Source organism: Crocuta crocuta, unplaced genomic scaffold (genome assembly GCF_008692635.1).
Source record: "Crocuta crocuta isolate KB4526 unplaced genomic scaffold, BGI_CrCroc_1.0 scaffold430, whole genome shotgun sequence".
In the NCBI taxonomy this organism is placed as follows: domain Eukaryota; kingdom Metazoa; phylum Chordata; class Mammalia; order Carnivora; family Hyaenidae; genus Crocuta; species Crocuta crocuta.
Window position 1 is genome coordinate 2,823,142 of NW_027527934.1, and position 20,276 is coordinate 2,843,417.

At 38.9% G+C, this 20,276-nt stretch overlaps 1 protein-coding gene across 2 annotated transcripts in view; it reads left to right on the forward strand.

Annotated features, from left to right (window-relative positions):
• Positions 1 to 20,276, forward strand: part of KCMF1 (potassium channel modulatory factor 1) — a 73,359-nt gene that overhangs the window by 38,397 nt on the left and 14,686 nt on the right. The window contains exons 1-3 of one of the 2 annotated variants that reach the window (XM_077751910.1): positions 4,046 to 4,097; positions 6,358 to 6,525; positions 10,806 to 10,945. In XM_077751910.1, coding sequence (XP_077608036.1) covers positions 4,073 to 4,097; positions 6,358 to 6,525; positions 10,806 to 10,945 — 333 coding nt within the window. In that variant the 5' untranslated portion in view covers positions 4,046 to 4,072. Of the gene's footprint in view, positions 1 to 4,045; positions 4,098 to 6,357; positions 6,526 to 10,805; positions 10,946 to 20,276 lie in introns of those variants that run through there. The other variant, XM_077751911.1, reaches the window with a different exon arrangement.

Genomic DNA, 20,276 nt, shown 5'->3' on the forward strand with positions numbered 1-20,276 from the left:
GAGCCCTGGGCATCTTTTTTTTTTTTTTTTTTTTTAAGTTTATTTATTCTGAGAGAGAGAGAGAGAGAGAGAGAAAGGGAGGGAGAGAGAGAATCCAAGCAGGCTCCACACTGTCAGTACAGCACCCAATGTGGACTCAAACTCATGAACCATGAGACCACGACCTGAGCTGAAAATCAGGAGTTGGCCACTTAACTGAGCAACCCAGGCGCTCCAAGAGCTATGGGCAGGTAGATTTCGATAGCCTGGAATTATATCAGAAGAGTAAGACAGGCAAGGGATGAGCACCATCAGACGCAGAGTTGGACGGCGGCACCATCCAGGGTTGTCATAGTTTTGTTCATTTATACCAGTCAGCCGGCATCCCCACCATGGAAAGTCAGGCCTATAGAATAACGTCAGAGGGGACATGCCAGAAGGTTAGTGTTCAAAGTGGGGTTTACCTTTCTGGCATCTTTTTAGCACAGTTCATGCTACATTTGTTTGGCAAAGTTATTGTATCCAGTTACATTAAACTTCCATTTGTGAATCTAAACAGTTATTTACCGCTTTTCAGGATTTTTATGTTCTATGTTTAAAGCATTTTCATGCCTGGCAGCTATTTTGAATAAGCAGATTTTGAAGTATTCCATCTTTTTGCTTGAAAACCATCTTTTCTGGGAACTTTCTTGCCCACACAATTTTCTGTTTTCTGCTTTATTTTTCTCCATAGCACTTTCTTCCAACTTGCTTTACAGCTTCATGTGTTTTTATACCTATCTTCACCCACCAAAGTGTTAGCTTCACAGGGGCAGAGCTATCGGTGTTGTTTATTACTGTCCCCCCACCACCTAGAACATAGTAGGCACTCAATATGTATTGAATTTGCTGGAAAACTACTGGCTTGGTGCCATCATTTGGCTTTCAATGTAATTTGGTGAGATCTCAGTACATCTCTGGAAATCTTAACAGTGAAGGCTATTTTGAGGACTGATTGTATCAAGAGGTTGTATATAGAGGTGCCGGGGTGGCTCAGTCACTTAAATTTCTGACTCTTGATTTTGGCTTAGGTCATGAGATCAAATCCCCTGCCAGGCTCTGCACTGAGCATGGAGTCTGCTTAAAATTCTCTGTCCTCCCACTTGTGGGGATGAGCACTGGGTGTTATGTGGAAACTAATTTGACAATAAACTATATGTAAAAAAAAAAAGATTCTCTGTCCTCCCTCTGGCCCTGCCCCATTTGTGTAAGAGTGTGTGTGTGTGCGCGCGGATATCAGTTGTATACCATAAAATCTGATAACATAATCTTATCACATTTGAATGAAATAACATAAGACTTTCAGGCATGCCTGGCCGGCTTAGTCAGAGGAATGTGTGTGATTTTTGATCTCAGGGTTGAGTTCAAGCCCCCTCATTGCATGTAGATACTACTTAAAAATAAATATGTTTTAAAATTTAAGACCTTCAAGGGCACCTGGGTGGTTCAGCTGGCCAAGCATCCAACTTGGCTCAGGTAATGATCTCATGGTTACTGCTGTCAGCGGAGCCTACTTAGGATCCTGTCTGTCCCCATCTCCCTCTGTCCCTCCCCTGCTTGTGTGTGCGTTTTCTCTCAAAAGGAAATAAGCATTTAAAAAATAAAATTTAAGACCTTGAATTTTTTTTCTCATATGATTTTCACAAGCCAACCTAATAGATGAAGAAATGTAGTAGAGTACAATAAGTGATTTGCCTAAGGGCCCATTGTTAATAAGTAATAACAAAGATCTTAAATAAAAACTTGTTCAATAAGCATTTAATGAGAATCTGCAATCTGCCATAACTATGCTAGTTTTCCACCGTGAACTGACAGCCCAAGGGCTGTTATAAGCAATCCCAGCTTTGTTTTTTTGTTTTTTATTGAAGGGGGAGGAGAATTGAAGAAAAATTGAGGGATATTTGAGAACATTTGTCAAATAAATGTAAAGAAAAAGAGTGATACAACAGATTCCTTCTGCTAGATGTGAAGGTATTACCTTTCAAGATTGCTGAGGATTCATCTCCCCCCAGAGGAAACCACTGACCAAAACTTTGTCATTCCCTTGTTTTCCTTTCATAGTTTCACTACATGTTTGATTTCCTAAACTAGATAGTGTTGTCGAACTTTAAACTATATATGTTTTTTGCATGGCGCCTGGGTATTTCAGTCAGTTTAAGCGTCCAGCTCTTGTTTTCGGCTCAGTCATGATCTCACAGTTTGTGAGTTTGAGCCCCACATCGGGCTTCTTGCTGACAGTGCGGAGCCTTCTTGGGATTCTCTCTCGACACATTTTCTAATTCCTTCTATAATAGACCTTTGATGGGCCTTTGAGTTGTTAACATCCCCCATCCCTTACCATGTTGCAGAAACTGCTGTGAACATTCTTCTACATTCTTCTGGTACACATGGACAAAAGATTTCCCAGAGAATATACTTAAGAGTGAAACCTCAGACTCGTTGGAATTGTGCATATTTAACTTGACTAGAATGTGAATGAAATTTTCCAAGTTGTGCTGATGTGTGCTCCCACTCGCAAAGTAGAAGTGCTTCTGTTGTATCTTCACTAGTACTTGAAATCATCAGATTTCTAGGTTTTGTCAGACTTGTACATGTGAAATGATAGCTCCTGATAATTTTATTTGTACTTCTTTGATGACTGATGAGACTGAGCATCTGTTCATTTATTTATTGGTCATTTGTGTTTGTTGTTTGTAGTGCCCACTGAAGTCTTTGCCCGTTTTTAAAAAAATTTTTTTTTTTTTTTTTTTTTTTTTGAGAGAGAGACAGACCAACAGAGCATGAGCAGGGGAGGGGCAGAGAGAGAGAGGAGACACAGAATCTGTAGCATGCTTTAGGCTCTGAGCTATCAGCACAGAGCCCAATTTGGGGCTTGAACTTGTGAACCATGAGATCATGAGCTGAGCCAAAGTTGGACACTCAACCAAATAAGCCATCCAGGTGCCCCATTTTGCCCATTTTTCTATTGTATGTTGGTCATTTTCTTACTGATATGTCTGAGTTCTTAATGTATTCTGAATACCAAACTGTTGTACATCATGTATGTTGCACGCATCACCAGTTTGGGTACCTTCTTGTCTTTCCATCACTCTAGGGCATTAGAAGGTAAAGAAAAAGTCTTAATTTTAATGTGATTGAATATATCTCTTTCTGGTTTGGACCATGTGTATGTGTATTTTATTTTATTTCCTATTCTGAGCTCATAAAAAATATTCTCCTACATGGCCTTTGAAGATTTTTTTTTAAGTTTCCTTCGACATTTCTCTTTAAGCTGTCTGGAATTGATTTTTGTGTATGGGATCTGTGGAAGAGATCTGATTTTATTTTTCCCACATATGGATAATTACCTGTTCTGGCATCCTCCTTTCCCCACTGATCTCTCTAGGGACTCTGTTGTCATAAAATAGATTTCAACATGTATGTATCTGTTTTGGGCTTTCTATTCTTTTTCATTGGTCAATTGATCTGTCTCTGCTGATACCATCCTCTTAATTACTGTAGCTTTATAATAGCTTTTGATATGTTGAGCAAATCCTTCCATTTTATTTTTCTTCAGGAATGTCTTGGGTTTTTTTTGGCCCTTTGCAGCTTACATAAAAATTTGAGTCCACTTGTCATGTTCCACAAAAATTTCTCTTGTGATTTTGATTAGGATTGCACGGAATCCACCAATCAATTTGGGGAGAATTGACATTTCATTTTGTTGAAGCTTTTCTTCCGTGAACTTAATATTTTTTAAAGTCCTTTAATGTCTTTGAATATACATATACATTTTTTAAGTTTGGTTTTTTGTTTGTTTGTTTTTTTGAGAGAGAGCATATCCACATGTGCACCTGCACGGGCAGAGGGAAAGAGAATCTTAAGCAGGCTCCATGCCCAGTGCAAATCCCAGTTTGGGGCTTGATCTCATAAGATCATGACCTGAGCCAAAATGAAGAGTCAGACACTTAACTGACTGAGCCACCCAGGCACCTCAAGATTTTGTTTTCTTTTTAAAGTAATCTCTGCACCCAAGTGTGGGGTTTGAACCCACAACTGCGAGATCAAGAGTCGCATGCTCCAGCAACTGAGCCAGCCAGGTACCCCTGAATGTATTTTCACTAATTATCTTCATAAAGGTCTACTTTTGGTTACAGTTTTATTTACTTATTTTGAGAGAGAGAGAACGCATGGGTGGGGAAGCGGCAGAGAGAGAAGGAGAGAGAAGGAATCCTGAGCAGGCTCTGCACTATCAGTGAGATCTGGGAGATCATGACCTGAGCTAAAGTCAGACCTGAGCCACCCACGCACCCCAATTCATAGGCATTTTTTAATGCTGTTGCCAGTGACATAATTTTTTTATTGTGGTAAAACATAAAATCTATCATTATAACCTTTTTTGTATGTACAATTCAATGGCGTTAAGTACATTCACATTGTTACGCAACCAACCCCAGAATTTTTCTGCCATCCCAAACTGAAACCCTGTACCCATAAAACAGTTCCCCATTCTCCCTCTACCCAGCTCCTGGTAACCACTTTTCTACTTTGTATATGAATTTTACTAACCTAAATACCTCATGTAAGTACAATCTTTTTTTTTTTTAATGTTTTATTTATTTCTAGGAGAGAGAGAGAGAGAGAGAGACAGCGTGAGTAGGAGAGGGTGAGAGAGAGGAGTCACAGACTCCAAAACAGGCTCCAGGCTCTGAGCTGGCAGTCAGCACAGAGCCCGACGCGGGGCCCGAACCCACGAACCGTGAGATCATGACCTAAGCAAAAGTCGGACACTTAACCGACTAAGCCACCCAGGCGCCCCAAGTACAGTCTTAAATGACATGTTTTTTAATAATAAATTTTTCTTTTTTGGAGTTATGAAATACAGTCAATACTTTATTAGATTGGTTTTTATATTTATCAACCTTGCTTAAGATACTTAATTGTAACAATTTAGCTGTATTGAGTTTTCTGCATAACCAAGAATATTACATGTGAATGAGAGGCTTTTCCTACTATTAAACCTGGCCGTCGAGTTTTAAATTCTAATTAATTTTTTTAATACCTAGATGTTGTTCGGTTCTTTTTCAAGTCTGTTGGCTGCCTCCTCTTTTAAAGCTTCTCTTTTATTTACTTTAACCTGTTAACTATTATCTGATATCTAGTTCTGATATAAACTCTGCCAGTCTGATTCTGCTGTTTCTGCGACTGCTTCCTCATGGTGCTGTGTTTTTTGTATATATTTTGTGTGTAGATTCATTCTTTGGAAGTTAATTTCTGCCAGAGGCTTGGTGGTAATGCTTGCTCCCTTAGGACCACTTTATTTATTTATTTATTTTTTTAAATTTCATTTTTAAGTAATCTCAGCACCTGTCATGGAGCTTGGACTCACAACCCTGAGATCACAAGATGCACACTCCACCAGATGAGCCAGCCAGCCGCCCTCCACCACCACTTTAAACTAAATTTTTCACCTGAGAACCATTTGGAACCGTTACTTAGTTTAAATTTGGGCTCTTCACTCATTAGAGGGCTGGGCTGATTTGTGCTTATGATTTTTCATTGTTTTTGGTGGTTATTTTGTGCCAAAGCAGGAGAGGGATTTCACTGGGGCAAGTTTTATAATCCCCTAGGGACGATTTCTGGCTCACCCATGCACTGAGGGTATATTAGGGTCTCAGCTTTACAAAGAATTGCTTGGGCACCTGGGCAATTCAGTCTGTTAGGCGGCTGACTTCTGCTCACATCATGATCCTGCGGTCCGTGGGTTCGAGCCCTGCGTTGGGCTGTATGCTGTCGGTGGGCTCTGTGCTGTCGGCTCAGAGCTGGAGCCTGCTTTGAATTCTGTGATTCCCTCTCTCTCTGCCCCTACTCCGCTCAAGCTCTGTCTCTGTCTCAAAAATAAACATTAAAAAAATTTTTTTTACAAGGAATTACTTGTTAGACACTCCACCTTCAGCAGACTTTGGTCTTCACTTCCTGTGCTTTGTCCTGCAACACTGTGAAAATCCAAGCTCAGATTTTTACCTGCTTTGGTCAATGAATGCCTGCCCCCTTTAGTGATTCTAGTTACCAGTTCCTCTTTCACTTGGTCTTTATCCACTTGCTCGCTCATCAAGGCATTTTTAAAGTTGTTTTTTACATTTTATCAAATCTTTTCAGTCATCTTCATTAGGAATGTAAAGCACAGTAACAAATCCACCACATTGTTGGCTGTTCCCGTATCATCTTACTATGTTGTTTCTAGTCATTTTGGAAAGGAAACTTGGAGTTAAATCTGTACTTTAAAAAATGTATAAAAATGAGATGGAGTGGGGCCTATTACAGCTGCTAATTAATGATATTTCTTTTTTTTTTTAATAGGTGTCAGCTGTGATGCATGTTTAAAAGGAAATTTTCGAGGTCGCAGATATAAGTGTTTAATTTGCTACGATTACGATCTTTGTGCATCTTGTTATGAAAGTGGTGCAACAACCACAAGGCATACAACTGACCACCCAATGCAGTGCATATTAACAAGGGTAGATTTTGGTACGTATTTCCTTCACATTCTAATGGGTTGTCCTTGAGAATTTCGTGTACGTGCGTGAAGACGGTTGAAGGCAAAATGTTCTAAAACTGTTCCTAATAGCATACATTAAAAATAACATGAATCTTTTATATTCTGAATAATTCTCGTAATCCTAGCCTAACTATTCATAAAAGCCATTCAGGTATCTAGAAAATGGACACGGTATGAGATGGAAAGAGTGCATCAATAAAGAAGGAGTGAATAAATGGACCGTTGGTGCCAGCAGCGTGCAAGTATTCTTGCCCTGGCTCTCGTAAAGCACACTGTTTCTATGGTTGACTAGAAGCCCTTGTTAATCCATAAGAAAAGCTATAAAATGTTTCATGCTAGAATTTCTTACCTAGTTGGCACTTGGGGGTTTGTTTTTGTTTTAGAAGAGAGCGCGCGAGTGGACGCAAGAGGGAGGGAGAGAGAATCTTAAGCAGGCTCCTTGCTCGGCACAGAGCTTTTCTCTTTCCAGCCATCCTAGTGGGTGTGAAGTGGTATCTCATATGGTTTTTGTTTGCATTTCTCTGATGGCTAATGACAGTGATAGTAACCATCTTTTCTTGTGCTTACTGGCCGGCCATTTGTATATCTACATTGGAGAAATGTCTATTCAGATCCTTTGCCCATTTTTTAAATTGGGTAATATGTCTTTTTATTATTGAGTTTTATTATTTCCTTATATACTCTTTATAAAAGTTCCTCATCAGGTGGATGATTTGCAGAAATTTTCTCCCATTTCATGGGTTGTCTTTTCACTTTTTTGATGATGTGTTTTGAAGCACAAAGGTTTTCAATTTTTTTGTTGTTGATTTATTTATTTTGAGAGAGAGAAGTAGAGAGTGAGTTGGGGAGTGGCAGAAGGAGAGAGGGAGAGAGAATCCCAAGCAGGCTCTGTACTGACATGCAGGGCTCAAACTCCCAAACCATGAGATCATGACCTGAGTCAATCCAGTGTTGGATACTTAACCAACTGAGCTACTCAGGCGCACTACAAAAGTTTAAATTTTGATGATGTCCAGTTTATCTTTTTTTTCTTTTGTTTTGATTTTGGTGTCATATCTAAGAAACCATTACCCAGTCTAAGATCATAAAGATTTAAATTTTTGTTTTTTTCTAAGAGTTTTATCGTTTTTACTTTTACATTTTTTTTAAAGTTTTATTTACTTAACTAATCTCTACCCGCAGTGTAGGGCTTAAATTCACAAACCCGAGATCAAGAGTCACATGCTCTTCCTACTGAGCCAGTCAGGCACCACTTATGCTTTTACATTTAGATCTTTGATCCATGTTGCATTAAATTTTGTATATGGAATGATGAGGTAGATCATTGATTTGCATATGGGTGTCCATTTGTCTCAGCATCATTTATTGAAAAAGAGTATTTTTTTTTTTTTTTAATGTTTGTTTATTTTTGAGAGAGAGCAGGAGAAGGGGAAGGGGCAGAGAGAGAGAGGGTGACACAGAATCTGAAGCAGGCTCCAGGCTCTGAGCTGTCAGCACAGAGCTGGATGCAGGGCTCAAACCCACAGATCATGCAATCATGACCTGAGCTGAAGTCGGACGCTTAACTTACTGAGCCACCCAGGCGCCCCTGAAAAAGACTATTCTTTACACAGTGAATTGTCTTAGCATCTTTGTTGAGAATCAGTTGATCTGAAGTGAAAGGGGTAGGGGAATGGTGTAATGTTGGTCATATGGTACAGAGTTTCATTATGCAAGATGAATAAGCTCTCGAGAGCTAATGTACAGTATGGTGACCATAGTTAACAATATTGTATTGAATACTTAAAATTTTTGGAGAGGATAGATCTTAAATTTTTTTTAACACACACACACGCAGAGGTAACTATATAGACATGGCGATCTTTTCACAGTGCACACTACATCAGAACATCAAGTTGTATACCATAAATATACACAATTTTTATGTGTCTAAGATAGCTTAACACAGCTATTAGAAAAGTCAGTTGACCATAAATGTGTCTTTCCTTAGAGTCTCATTGCTTTGCAGATCTGTCTATATGCTAGGACCACAGTCTTAATTGCTGTAAACTACTAGTAAGCTTTGAAATTGACCACTATGAGTCCTCCAGCTTTGTTTTGTTTTTTGTTTTTTCAAGATTGTTTTGAGTATTCTAGATCCCTTGAGTTTCTATGCAAGAATTTTAGCATCACCTTGTCACATTTCTGCAAAGAAGCCAACTGGGATTTTGATGGGGATTGTTTTAAATCTGTAGATCAGTTTGGAGAGCAACAGTGAACTAATGCTAATCAGTGAACATGAGATGTTTTTCCATTTGTTTAGTTTGTCTTTAATATTAAAAAAATTTTTTAGTGTTAATTTATTTTTGAGACAGAGAGAGAGCATGAACAGGGGAAGGGCAGAGAGAGAAAGGGAGACAGAGAATCCAAAGCAGGCTTCAGGTTCCAAGCTGTCAGCACAGAGCCTGACGCAGGGCTGAAACTGGTCAACCATGAGATTATGACCTGAGCCAAAGTCGATGCTTAACCAACTGAGCCACCCAGGCGCCCTGGTCTTTAATATTTTTTAACAAAGTTTTATAACTACCAGAGGCTGTGTTTTACACTTCCTCTTTAAATGTATTACTAAGGATTTTATTCTTCTTGCTATTGTAAGTGGATTTTTAAAATTTTATTTTTGGATTGTTCACAGCATGTGCATAGAAAAATAGTTGGTTTTTGTATGGATCCTATATCCTATGATGTTTTTGTTGTTTATTCTAAAAGTTTTTTTATTGGATTTTTAAGGATTTTCTATATGCAGAGTCATGTCATCTGCTAATTACAGATGGTTCCACTTCTTCCTTTCCCTCTAGCTGCTTTTCCTTTCATTTTCTTGCCCAATTACTAGACCCTCCAGTAAAATAATGAATAGAAATGGCTAAAGCAGACACTCTTGTCTTGTTCCAGGTCTTAGGGAGGAAAACATCCAGTCTTTCACCAATAAATGTGATGTTAGCTATGGTTTTTTTGTAGATGCCCTTTATCAGATGAAGAAGTTTGTTCATTTTTGTATATTTATCCCCACCAATCCCAAATCTACCTGGCAAGTCTTATGCGTATAATAAATAATATATGTGTGGGGGAGGGCAAATATTTTTAAGATAGCCTAAATCTTCCTAAAAATTAATGTAAACAAATCTCTCACATAACAAATACTCTTTCTCTTACAAAATTTTTTCTTATAAAAATGATCATATCGTATTAAGCATTTGTTTCATGTTAAGTATAGTTCTTTGGAATGAAGTGACATAACATACTAAATATACTTTCAATTGCATTTCCTTTTGTGTTACTAATGACGAAAAACAGACTTATTTCTTGAGATGTGCTAAAGAGGCAAACAAATGATTCCCCGAGAATACCACTAATCCGTCCCTTCTTCAGTAACCAACATGGACAGAGTATGTTGTGGCAGTACTTCATTCAAGTTAGCATTTTTACAAGAACTGAGTGTGGAGGGTCCTTCCTGCTGGAAGAATAGTGTGTGCTTTGGACAAGTAGCTGTGGGGGTTGGCATATTGATCACAGTTGCCTATTCCGAGCACTTGTGTTCTTGTGTTATGATACCCCCTGCTGATTCTTTTTTTTTTTTTTTTTTTAAGATTTTTATTTTAAGTAATCTCTATACCAAATGTGGGTCACGAACTCACAACTCCGAGATGAGAAGCCACACACACTCCCCGGACTGAGCCAGCTGGCACCTCTCACCCTGCTGATTCTTTGTGTTGACACTGTCATTACTACACATACAAAGAAAAAATAAATTACAGTAAAATTAGAACTCGATGTGAAATGAGAGATGTTTCAGAATTAAATAAAGGGAGGACGCCTGGCTGGCTCAGTCAGAAGAGCTTGCAACTCTTGATCTTGAGGTCGTGAGTTCAAGCTCCACATTGGGTATAGAGAGTACTTAAAAATAAATCTTTAAAAAATTCAAAATTAAACAAAAGGATAAAAAGTTGTTTGTTTTTCTCTTAAGGCAATAATAGCTATGTGGGCGGAAAAGAAATTTTGGAGGAGGTGTCTTGGAGTCCCAGGCAAAAGAAGGTGTTGCACATAAGAGGGACCTAAGCTAAGTACTCTTTGACAGGGTGAGGTTTTTAGAGATTCCCAAGGTTTTGGTACATAATTGTTTCACATTATTGTACCTACCATGTGTTTATATGTTCACATACGAAAAGGAAATAAGAATTATTATTTCTCACTGCAGTTCCACTTTATTTTTCAGATTTGTACTATGGTGGGGAAGCTTTCTCTGTAGAGCAGCCACAGTCTTTTACTTGTCCCTATTGTGGAAAAATGGGCTATACGGAGACATCTCTTCAAGAACATGTTACTTCTGAGCATGCAGAAACATCAACAGAAGTGGTAAGTGAAGCCACTTGTATCTAAAGTGATGTGTTAACGCACATTATTTCTAACAAAAGTAAAGCTAGGTCGCTGTCTTCTGTCTCCTACTAAGTGGACTGATACTGTTTGCATAATTATTAAAATGATCTTTTAACAGCAAGTTTTACACATCCTAGGAGGTGGCGTGTGTGCCATCTAACACGCTTGGTTTATCCACACTGGCCATTCTCGCCCTGTTGCAAAAGCACGGTGTGGGATCTTGACCAAATTCAGGAGACATTAGCAAATGTGCCGTGAACGGGTTATAGACACCCCACCCTGCAGCACAGCTCTTTCTGAAAAGCAGGTATTCTTGCTACCTGCTTAATTTTTCTTCTACAAGGACATCTTTGTAATGAAATTTTAAAATCTTAAGTCAGAAGGAGTAATTCATTGTTACATCTCATTATAACGTATCGCTTACTTTGTTTTCATTAGGTCAGATCTCTTGGTTCATTGGTCAGAGCTCTAAGGTCCCTACAAGTTCCTTCTACTCTAATCTTTCCCAACTGGCTAAGAGCCAAGGACCTGGAATAATGCACAAAGGAAATCTTGCCTTGAAAGCTTTTTCGATAGTTAACTTGACATCTGAGTCAGCATATATTCAGTTTTTAAGAAATGATAAAGTACACCCAAAAGAGTGCCCTTCCCCCCTTTACTATTGGTAATAATAGATCAAGTGAGAGATGAGAATTGGAACTGTAGGTCTGGGATTTGGAGAATTTTGGCACAAGCAATTGCACATTGCACATCAACTAATGTTGCATTGTACATCAAGCCCCTAAATGTCTCCAAAACAAATTAGCTGAAACTCAAGAGCAATAGGGTGTCCAAGGACATATGGCTGCCGAGGGGCAGAGCCAGGTGTTTGGACTCAGCCGGAGTCCCTCTGGGTTGTAGAGTCCCTACGTAACCACCGTCCTATTTTATCTCTGCTACAGCCCTGCTTTCACAAAGCTGTGAGTAGTACAGGCTCACTTTTATTCCCATTTACACTGCTTACTTGGATGCTTACAGTTGCTTGTAAGGTGTATAGTTAAAACAGTTGGTCAGTGGACATTATGTGGTCCTGAAGCCAGATTTTCCCATCTAGCAGCTCAGAACTGCTCTCATCTGGCAGCTTGGGGAGCCTCAGAACACTGTTGGCACATTTTACTACTGTTCTTAATTTGTTGTTCTTATTTTGTAAAGGTGACTTTGCTTCCTTTTGGTACAGTCCCAGCTACCAGTATGAGGAATGTGGACTTGACCGCATCTCCATCCTCATTGTTGTGGGAAATTTGGAATAATTTCTTTTTGACTTAATTTCTGTTACCAGATACAACAGAGAGGGGTGTCTCTTCCTGAACCAGGCATTCTTAACATCCTCACTAACCAGTAGGCCCTGGTATAGTACCTTCATCACTCCACCGGGGCAGGACAGCTACTTAGTTTTCCACACTCAAAATTGGAGAATCCAGCAGAAAATTGAGTCATTTCCATGAGTGAAAAGCTAGTTTTTTTAAATAAGAATTAGTAGTTCTGCCTCAGCAGCTTTGCCTTTATTTTTTTTCCTGAAAGTAAATACTCATAATTTGTTTACACTTCTCTATACGTGATACACAGTTTGAAAATTAAATATTTACCATCTGCAAATGGTTTAGTGGTCTGTCTCTCATAAGTCATGTTCAGTTTGTGCCTTTATTAAGTTCCCAAGGTTTTGGTACATAGTTCAAGACACTGGCCATACTGTTTTTAAAATTGTTTTTTGTGGAGTATTTTAAGGATTGCTCTCTCCTCACCAGCCCTTAGTCTGCACGAACACTGCATCTGCCCTCTGTTTCCACCCAGGCATTTCAGAGTGAAAAACGGCAAACAGACAAGAATCTTTGATGTGAAGGTGCAGGGTTTTCTCTTCTTCACTTCATGTGAGTCCTGTCCTCCTCAGTGCAAGGCTGGCCCTACGTATGGCTTACTGACTAGTGTCTGTTCTGAAGGATTGGGGTCTCTGCCACCAGTTATTAAGTATTTTGAGTGCCTCTCTGTATACATGTGAGCATATATAAATGTCCAGATAATGTTACTAGGTGTCCCTTCTCATCCCACCCCCTATCCAAGTATTTTGCCGAGGTTATGGTTAGTCAAACGTGGAAAACTTCTGGAGTTCAAGAGTGACTCATGGTATTTTGGTGGGGGACTCATCTGTACCTCATTTTCTAGTCCTGTTTACATTTTTCTTTTTTCTTTTTAGAGAGAGAGAGAGAGGACACAAGTGAATGAGGGGGAGAGGGAGAGAGAGAGAGAGAATCCCAGGAGTGGCAGAGACAGAGAAGTGGGGCTCACCTGAAGCAGAGCTTGAGTTCACCCATTGTGGGACTTGAACTCACAAACTGTAAAATCATGACCTGGGCTGAAGTCAGATGCTTTAACAACTGAGCCACCCAGGCGCCCCACCTACATCTTTGTTTTTAAATGCTTAATATGCTACCTTGCTTTGTTCCTTCCATGTGTTGGCTAGGCCATGGGTTTGTACCATCATGGGACTTAAGGATCTTGCTCCTCTAACCAGCATCTGTTTGGAACATTTAGGGGTAAAAGAATACATCACTGTAGATATTATTCTCACCACCAGTAAACGTTTACCGATACCAGACATAGCTAGTAAGAAAGTCTACTGAAGGTTAATTTTTAAAACAACTGTGTAGGGGCACCTGGATGGCTCAGTCAGTTAAGTGTGTGACTTCAGCTCAGGTTATGATCTCATGGTTCATGAGTTCAAGCCCCACATCAGACTCTACACTGCAGAGCCTACTTGGGATTCTCTCTCTCTCCCCTCTCTCTGCCCCTCCCCCCCCTTTTTCTCAAAATAAATAAATAGACGTTTTTTAAAAAGAAGAAACAAAACAACCTTATGGACAACTATATAACTTTGTCTATATATATGTTTTCTTTTTCAAATAGGGACTCTAAAGACTTCAAATTGAGATTTCTCTCCCTGCTTAAGATTAATTTGTGATTACTCAAGAGACTCTGAGTTTGAGGGTATGGATGGAAGACCCTTCAAAATCAGATACTGTGAAAAACAACATTGACATAGAATGCATAGTTAAGGTGATTGCTAGTTAAAAATTTAAAAAGTAGATTGAGTATAGCCTCAGAAGTCTTTTTTTTCCACCTAAGTTTTTATTTATTGATTCTGAGAGAGAGCGAGAGCGAGAGCAAGCACGAGCAGGGTAGGGACAGAGAGAGAATCCCTCACTGTCAGCACAGAGCCCGATGCAGGGCTTGAACCCACAAACCGTGAGATCATGACCTGAACAGAAACCAGAGTCAGACGCTTAACCAACTGAGCCACTCAGGCAGCCGTCAGGAGTCTCTCTGTAAACTAAATGTGATAAACAATGTGATTTTGAGATTAAGCACAAATTCTTAAATCCCTCTTAGTTACCATGAGTTTTGGTAGATTGGGTAATGGAAAGAATTAAGAGGGGAAGTAGTACAGTATGTAATTTTAAAATCCATCAACCTCGTAGTAGAAGTAAGCAATAGTGGTCAAATGGGATTGCAGATACGAAGAAGGATTATTGAGAAAGTTTTAGGATGGTGGAAGAAACATGGTAGGTAGAAAAGCTTTTCTTTCGACATAAAAGAGCATTGAGAGGTGACTCCAGAAATTTTTCTTAAATCTTATATATTTGAGCTTGCACTGTATGTAGCTAATTAGAAGACCTTCAGAGATTTTGTTGTTTGTAGATGAAATGTGCTGCAACGTTTCATTAAAGATATGTAGTTAGTTTTCTTTCAGTTCTTAGTCTACTAAATCTCTTGTAATTTTTCTGAAGAATATTATGCTTAAAAGATAAAAGCACTTTTTGATTTACTGACATTTTCTTCCCACTTCCAAAAATGTATGTGTTAATGTATTATTCTGTTTATAATAACAACAGGCCTCTAATAGGTCATTGCTGGGAACTTTGTGCTTTCTGTTTTTCATTTGATTGACTCCTTTCCATTACTCTCCAGAAAAGGGATTAGGGTAGTGTCCAGCTTTTAAGTGCTCTTCATTTATGTTAATTATACATTTCTCCCTCTCCCCCCCCTTTTTTAATGTTTATTTATTTTTGAGAGAGACAGTGAGAGAAACAGTGTGAGCGAGAGAGGGGCAGAGAGAGGGGGAGACACAGAATCTGAAGCAGGCTCCAGGCTCTGAGCGGTCAGCACAGAGCCTGATGTCAGAGCCTGATGTGGGGCTCAAGCCCACGAACCACCAGGTTATGACCTGAGCCAAAGTCAGATGCTCAACTGACTGAGCCACCCAGGCATCCCTCCCCCCTTGTTAAATTTTATTTATTTTGAGAGAGAAAGCGAGCAGGGGAGGGGCAGAGAGAGAGAGATGGACAATCTCAAGCAGGCTCTGCATGGTCAGTGTGGATGGAGCCCAGTGAAGGGTTTAAAGTCACCAACCTGTAAGATCATGACCTGAGCCGATCAAGAGTCAGACACTTAATCAACTGAGCCACCCAGGCACCCCCATTTCCCTCCCTTTTCAGTGAAGACTTAGATGTGTTTCTAACAAATAGAGTTTAATTTTGAAATGTATAGTTGTACTGTGTTCCATTTATAAGAAATAAAAACCAAGGAGAAAGAACGATTTTGGAAATTTCCCATAGTCTGACTTGAGACAGTTTTATTTTGAATAATAATTCTTAGGGCACCTGGCTGGCTCAGTCAGAAGAGCATGAGACTCTTGATTTCAGGGTTGTGAGTTTGAGCCCCACATTGGGTGTAGAGATTACATGCATACATACATACAGTTTAAAAATTAATAACAGTTCTTATGGAGAAAAATGATAGCATAAAAGGACCTTTGAATTTTTTTTTCATGATTCAGAATAATGGGCTCTAGCTGGCAACTTACTTAGTATTTAAACAGTTTGAGTGTCATAGAGCACAGAAGAGAATTTTATCATCATTGTCGTGGCAATTTGTATATAAAGTATTAGATCAAATCTGCAAGCCAAATTAGCATGATTTATTCATGAAGGCTAAGAGAAGTGACATATGTTTTAAATTGTGTATAGGACTTTTCAATCCTTATCTTCAATATGTTGGTATTTCACTAAGAGACTGTTTTAATATGTAGGTATGTGGAGTTAACTTCCCAACACCTGTATTTCCTTATTAGGGACAACAGTGGAGTGAACCACAATTTTTAAAAATCTTCTAATCTAATTTTATACACTTTCTTAAATATTTTTAACTACCTACTTACCCTTTTAATCAGATAGTCAGAAAAGGTAAGTGTTGAAAAGCCAGATATACATTAAAAGAAAAAAATAGGTTTTGACTTTTACTGTTTGCATTCTTTATCAGAGAATGTAGTTGGATGCTGTCTGCTTTTCTGTGAACTAACAGAATATTTTATTTAATAATGGTATAGAAATACATAGGATTTGAAAACTGCTGCAGGCAAACCCTATTGCCACTGCTCAGCTGTGTTTAGCTAGAGAGATTGTAGAAGATTAGGATTTGGTACTTTGGTACTTTGTGCTTTTCATTACTTTTGACTCCAAACACTTTGTATTGTATAAATAGGTTTTTCTGTCTTTAGTGTTTGGCTATCTTTGCATATTTTTAAATAATAGTTATTTTGAACACATTTACTTGTTTAAAATCAGATTGTGGTACTTTTTTTTTTTAACGTTTATTTTTGAGAGAAAGAGACAGAGTGCAAGCGGTGGAGGGACAGAGAGAGGGAGAGACACAGAATCTGAAGGAGGCTCCAGGCTCTGAGCTGTCAGCACAGAGCCCAACATGGGGCTTGAATCCATGAACTGTGGGATCATGACCTGAGCCAAAGTTGGGCACTTGACCAACTGAGCCACCCGGGCACCCCAAGATCATAGAACTTTTGATTTTAAGAGTGATAGAGCCATTAATATCCCAGCAGATTTTTTGGGGTTGTGAGCAGGGAAGGAAATGATAGGAGGCATTTTGGGGATTCCGGATTTGTTCTGGGATAATCCTGTACACGTGTGTCAAGACATTTAAAAAATCTATTTCTATAAGTGATCAGTTCCTTAAATGCCTGCTATTTTAGAGTATGTTGTTTTTCCTGGGAAGGGTTTTCATTGCTTTCTCCTTTCTTCTGTGCTGAAGTTAAAGTAAAATCCTGTAAGGGAAGGGAAACAGGCAGTTTCCTGAATGGAAAGAATGCCTAATGGGAAGGGGAGCACTGGGTAAAATAGAGGTGTTACACATATTCGTTTTGAATTCTTTTTTTTTTTTTTTCTTTAGCCACTGGTCTGCTTTCTTCTTTGTCCTATAAGATACTGGTTAGTCTAGTGTAGTGTGCAGACAGCTACTTTTAAGTCAAAGAAATATTCTGCAGGGTTTGTAGGAAGATTTGTAGGGAGGATGGTATAAAGATGGGAGCTCTCCAACAACTGTTGGCACATTACAGGTGGCTCAGAAGTCCTTTAAATGCTTTTCGGCCTCGTCCCTTCTTTTCCAGACCTGCCCCTCAGAATAAAAAAAAANAACACTAATCTATAAAAAAAAAAAAAAAAAAACCTAGTAAGAAAATTATTTGAAAGTTCCAGTCTTGATATTCATAGCTGAGGTCATCTTTTTCTAGGAAGCTCTAGCAAACTCAGTCTTACTTGACAAACTGGTTATGCCCTTGAGAAGAAGAACCAGCAAAGCTTCAATCCTCATCAGACTCTAACTTAAACTCACTGTGAACCACACAGACCACTGACTTAGGTAGAGTTTATTTCTGATTCTTCACTAAAATTGCTGCTTGCTCTAGGGCACTGCCTTCCTGCCCCTGTCCCCTGTGTCTTTCAGGTTCTTACACCACTAAGCGGTTCCCATTTCCTTTTCTTCCTCAAAGTCTACAAGTAAATATATAGCTTACACTGGGGTAGATAAAGAAAGTGGAGCTTACATTGGGGTTTTTCTTCTTAGTGCTTAGATATGGGTGCTCATATCTAGAGTGAATTGTGGGCAGGAAAAAGAAAAGAGACACCTCTTTGCCTTTGGAGTTATTTTTTACTGTTGCTAAATTATTTTTAAAAAAAAATTTAAATGTTTTATTTTTATTTTTAGAGAGAGAGAGAGAGCACGAGCCAGGAGGGACAGAGAGAGAGGGAGACACAGAATCTGAAGCAGGCTGCAGGCTGCAGGCTCTGAGCTGTCAGCACAGAGCCCAACATGGGGCTCGAACCCACAAACTGTGAGATCATGACCTGAGCCGAAGTCGGACACTTAACTGACTGAGCCACCCAGGTGCCCCATCAGTGTACATATATAATTTAAATTTCTGTCCAAAAAATATATTTAAGGGGGTGCCTGGCTGACTCGGTCAGTAGAGGATACAACTCTTGTTCTCAAGATTGTGGGTTTGAACCCCATGTGGGATATAGCGAACAGTCAGATGCTTAACAGCTTGAGTCACTCAGGTGCCCCAAGCATCTAACTCTTGATCTCAGGGTCATGAGTTCAAGCCTCACGTTGGGCTCCATGCTGGGCATGAAGCCCTACTTAAGAAAAAAAATCTTAAAAATAAGTAAATAAATAACGTATTTAAAACCAAAACTTAGTTATTTAGTACTTTTAAATCATGCATAAAAATGTAAAGGGTGGCTCAGTTGATTGAGCATCTGACTTTGTCTCTGGTCATGATCTCACTGTTTGTGGGTTCGAGCCCCATAACAGACTCTGTGTTGACAGCTCTGAACCTGGAGCCTGCTTTGGATTCTGTGTGTGTGTCTCTCTCTCTCTCTGCCCCTCCGCTAGTCTCTCTCTCTTGCTCTCAAAAATAAACATTAAAAAAAAATCTTTTTAATAGGAAAAAATGTAAGGAAAATTAAAACTTTTGTATATAGCAAAAAAATCCTAAAATTCAAAATCTACTCTTTAGAAGCATGTGACGGTTCAACCTAACCATTTAAATGAGGTGAATGGAACTGAGGAGAAGAAGAAATTCAATACAAAGTAACTCCTACTTCATTATAAGTTAATTTTAGTGTTGCACTGTAATAATAGAAAATTAGGTTATAATCCAGTTGAACAGTGTGCTGACTCAAATCTTGAAAGGACCTAGGTCTATATTGGCAAACTGGGTGGTTAAGGTGTAAGTGTCTACAACTTAGATTCTTCTAGGCCCAAAAGGAGTTTATTAACCGTGAAGCATGGATTTTCCAGTAGTGCTTTATGCATGTCCTCAAAGAAAGACTCCAGTATTCTGTCTTATATTTATTATATCTACAAATTTTATAAGATGAACTACTTCTAATTGGGTAGGAGATCAAAAAATCTGACATTACCAATTAGCCTCAGCAGTGGTTAGCTGACTAGAGTATCAACTTTTTGTTTGTTTGTTTAACTCTATGGATTAAAACACAATGTGAAGGGTTGTTGTTTTTTTTAATATGTCATGGTTTTAAATTCTAATAGCTCTTTTTGTATCATCACCTTTTAGTAAAAGAAACTCTTAAAAACATTCCATTATATTGCAAGTGATTAGAAAAGTTTGCCTAACAGAACAAATATGGGATATATCTAGAGGTGAGTTTAAGAGTCCTTCAAAAGAAGAGACATGAATTGTAACCTGGTTTGAATAAGTAATGAAAAATACCTCCCAATTTTTTTTTTTTTAAATGTTTTATTTATTTCCAGGAGAGAGAGAGAGAGACAGCGTGAGCAGGGGAGGGTCAGAGAGAGAGGGAGTCACAGGCTCTGAAACAGGCTCCAGGCTCTGAGCTGGCAGTCAGCACAGAGCCCGACGCAGGGCTCGAACCCACGAACCGCGAGATCATGACCTAAGTGAAAGTCGGACGCTTAACCGACTAAGCCACCCAGGCGCCCCTACCTCCCAATTTTTAAGAGATGAAACTCAAAAAAAGAGAGAGATTAAATTCATATGAACTTGAATGGTGGCAGGTTCACCATTGTTCACTGCTTCGTAATTTCACTGTCTTCATTACTTAATATTTTTATAACCCAGGATATTAAGTGAACACTGGGTTGTTCCTCAGTAAATACTTAATGAATTAGTTAAGCCATAGTAACAAAATTATAGTGTAACAAATTTGGTGAGAACTTACGTTAACTTTATTAGCCCACCTGGACTTCCTGGCTTAGATCTTTAACTGGAAATCAGATGCAGTTGTAAAGAGTAACACAAGAGAAACCGTGTTTATTACAGTCCCAGAAGGTGCCTGTATCTGAAACAGCACTCACAAGGCTTTGTTTACATGTTTTCTTTTAAATTCATATAACCTACACATTTAAAAAAAAAAAAAAAAAAAAAACACCCCTTTCTTAA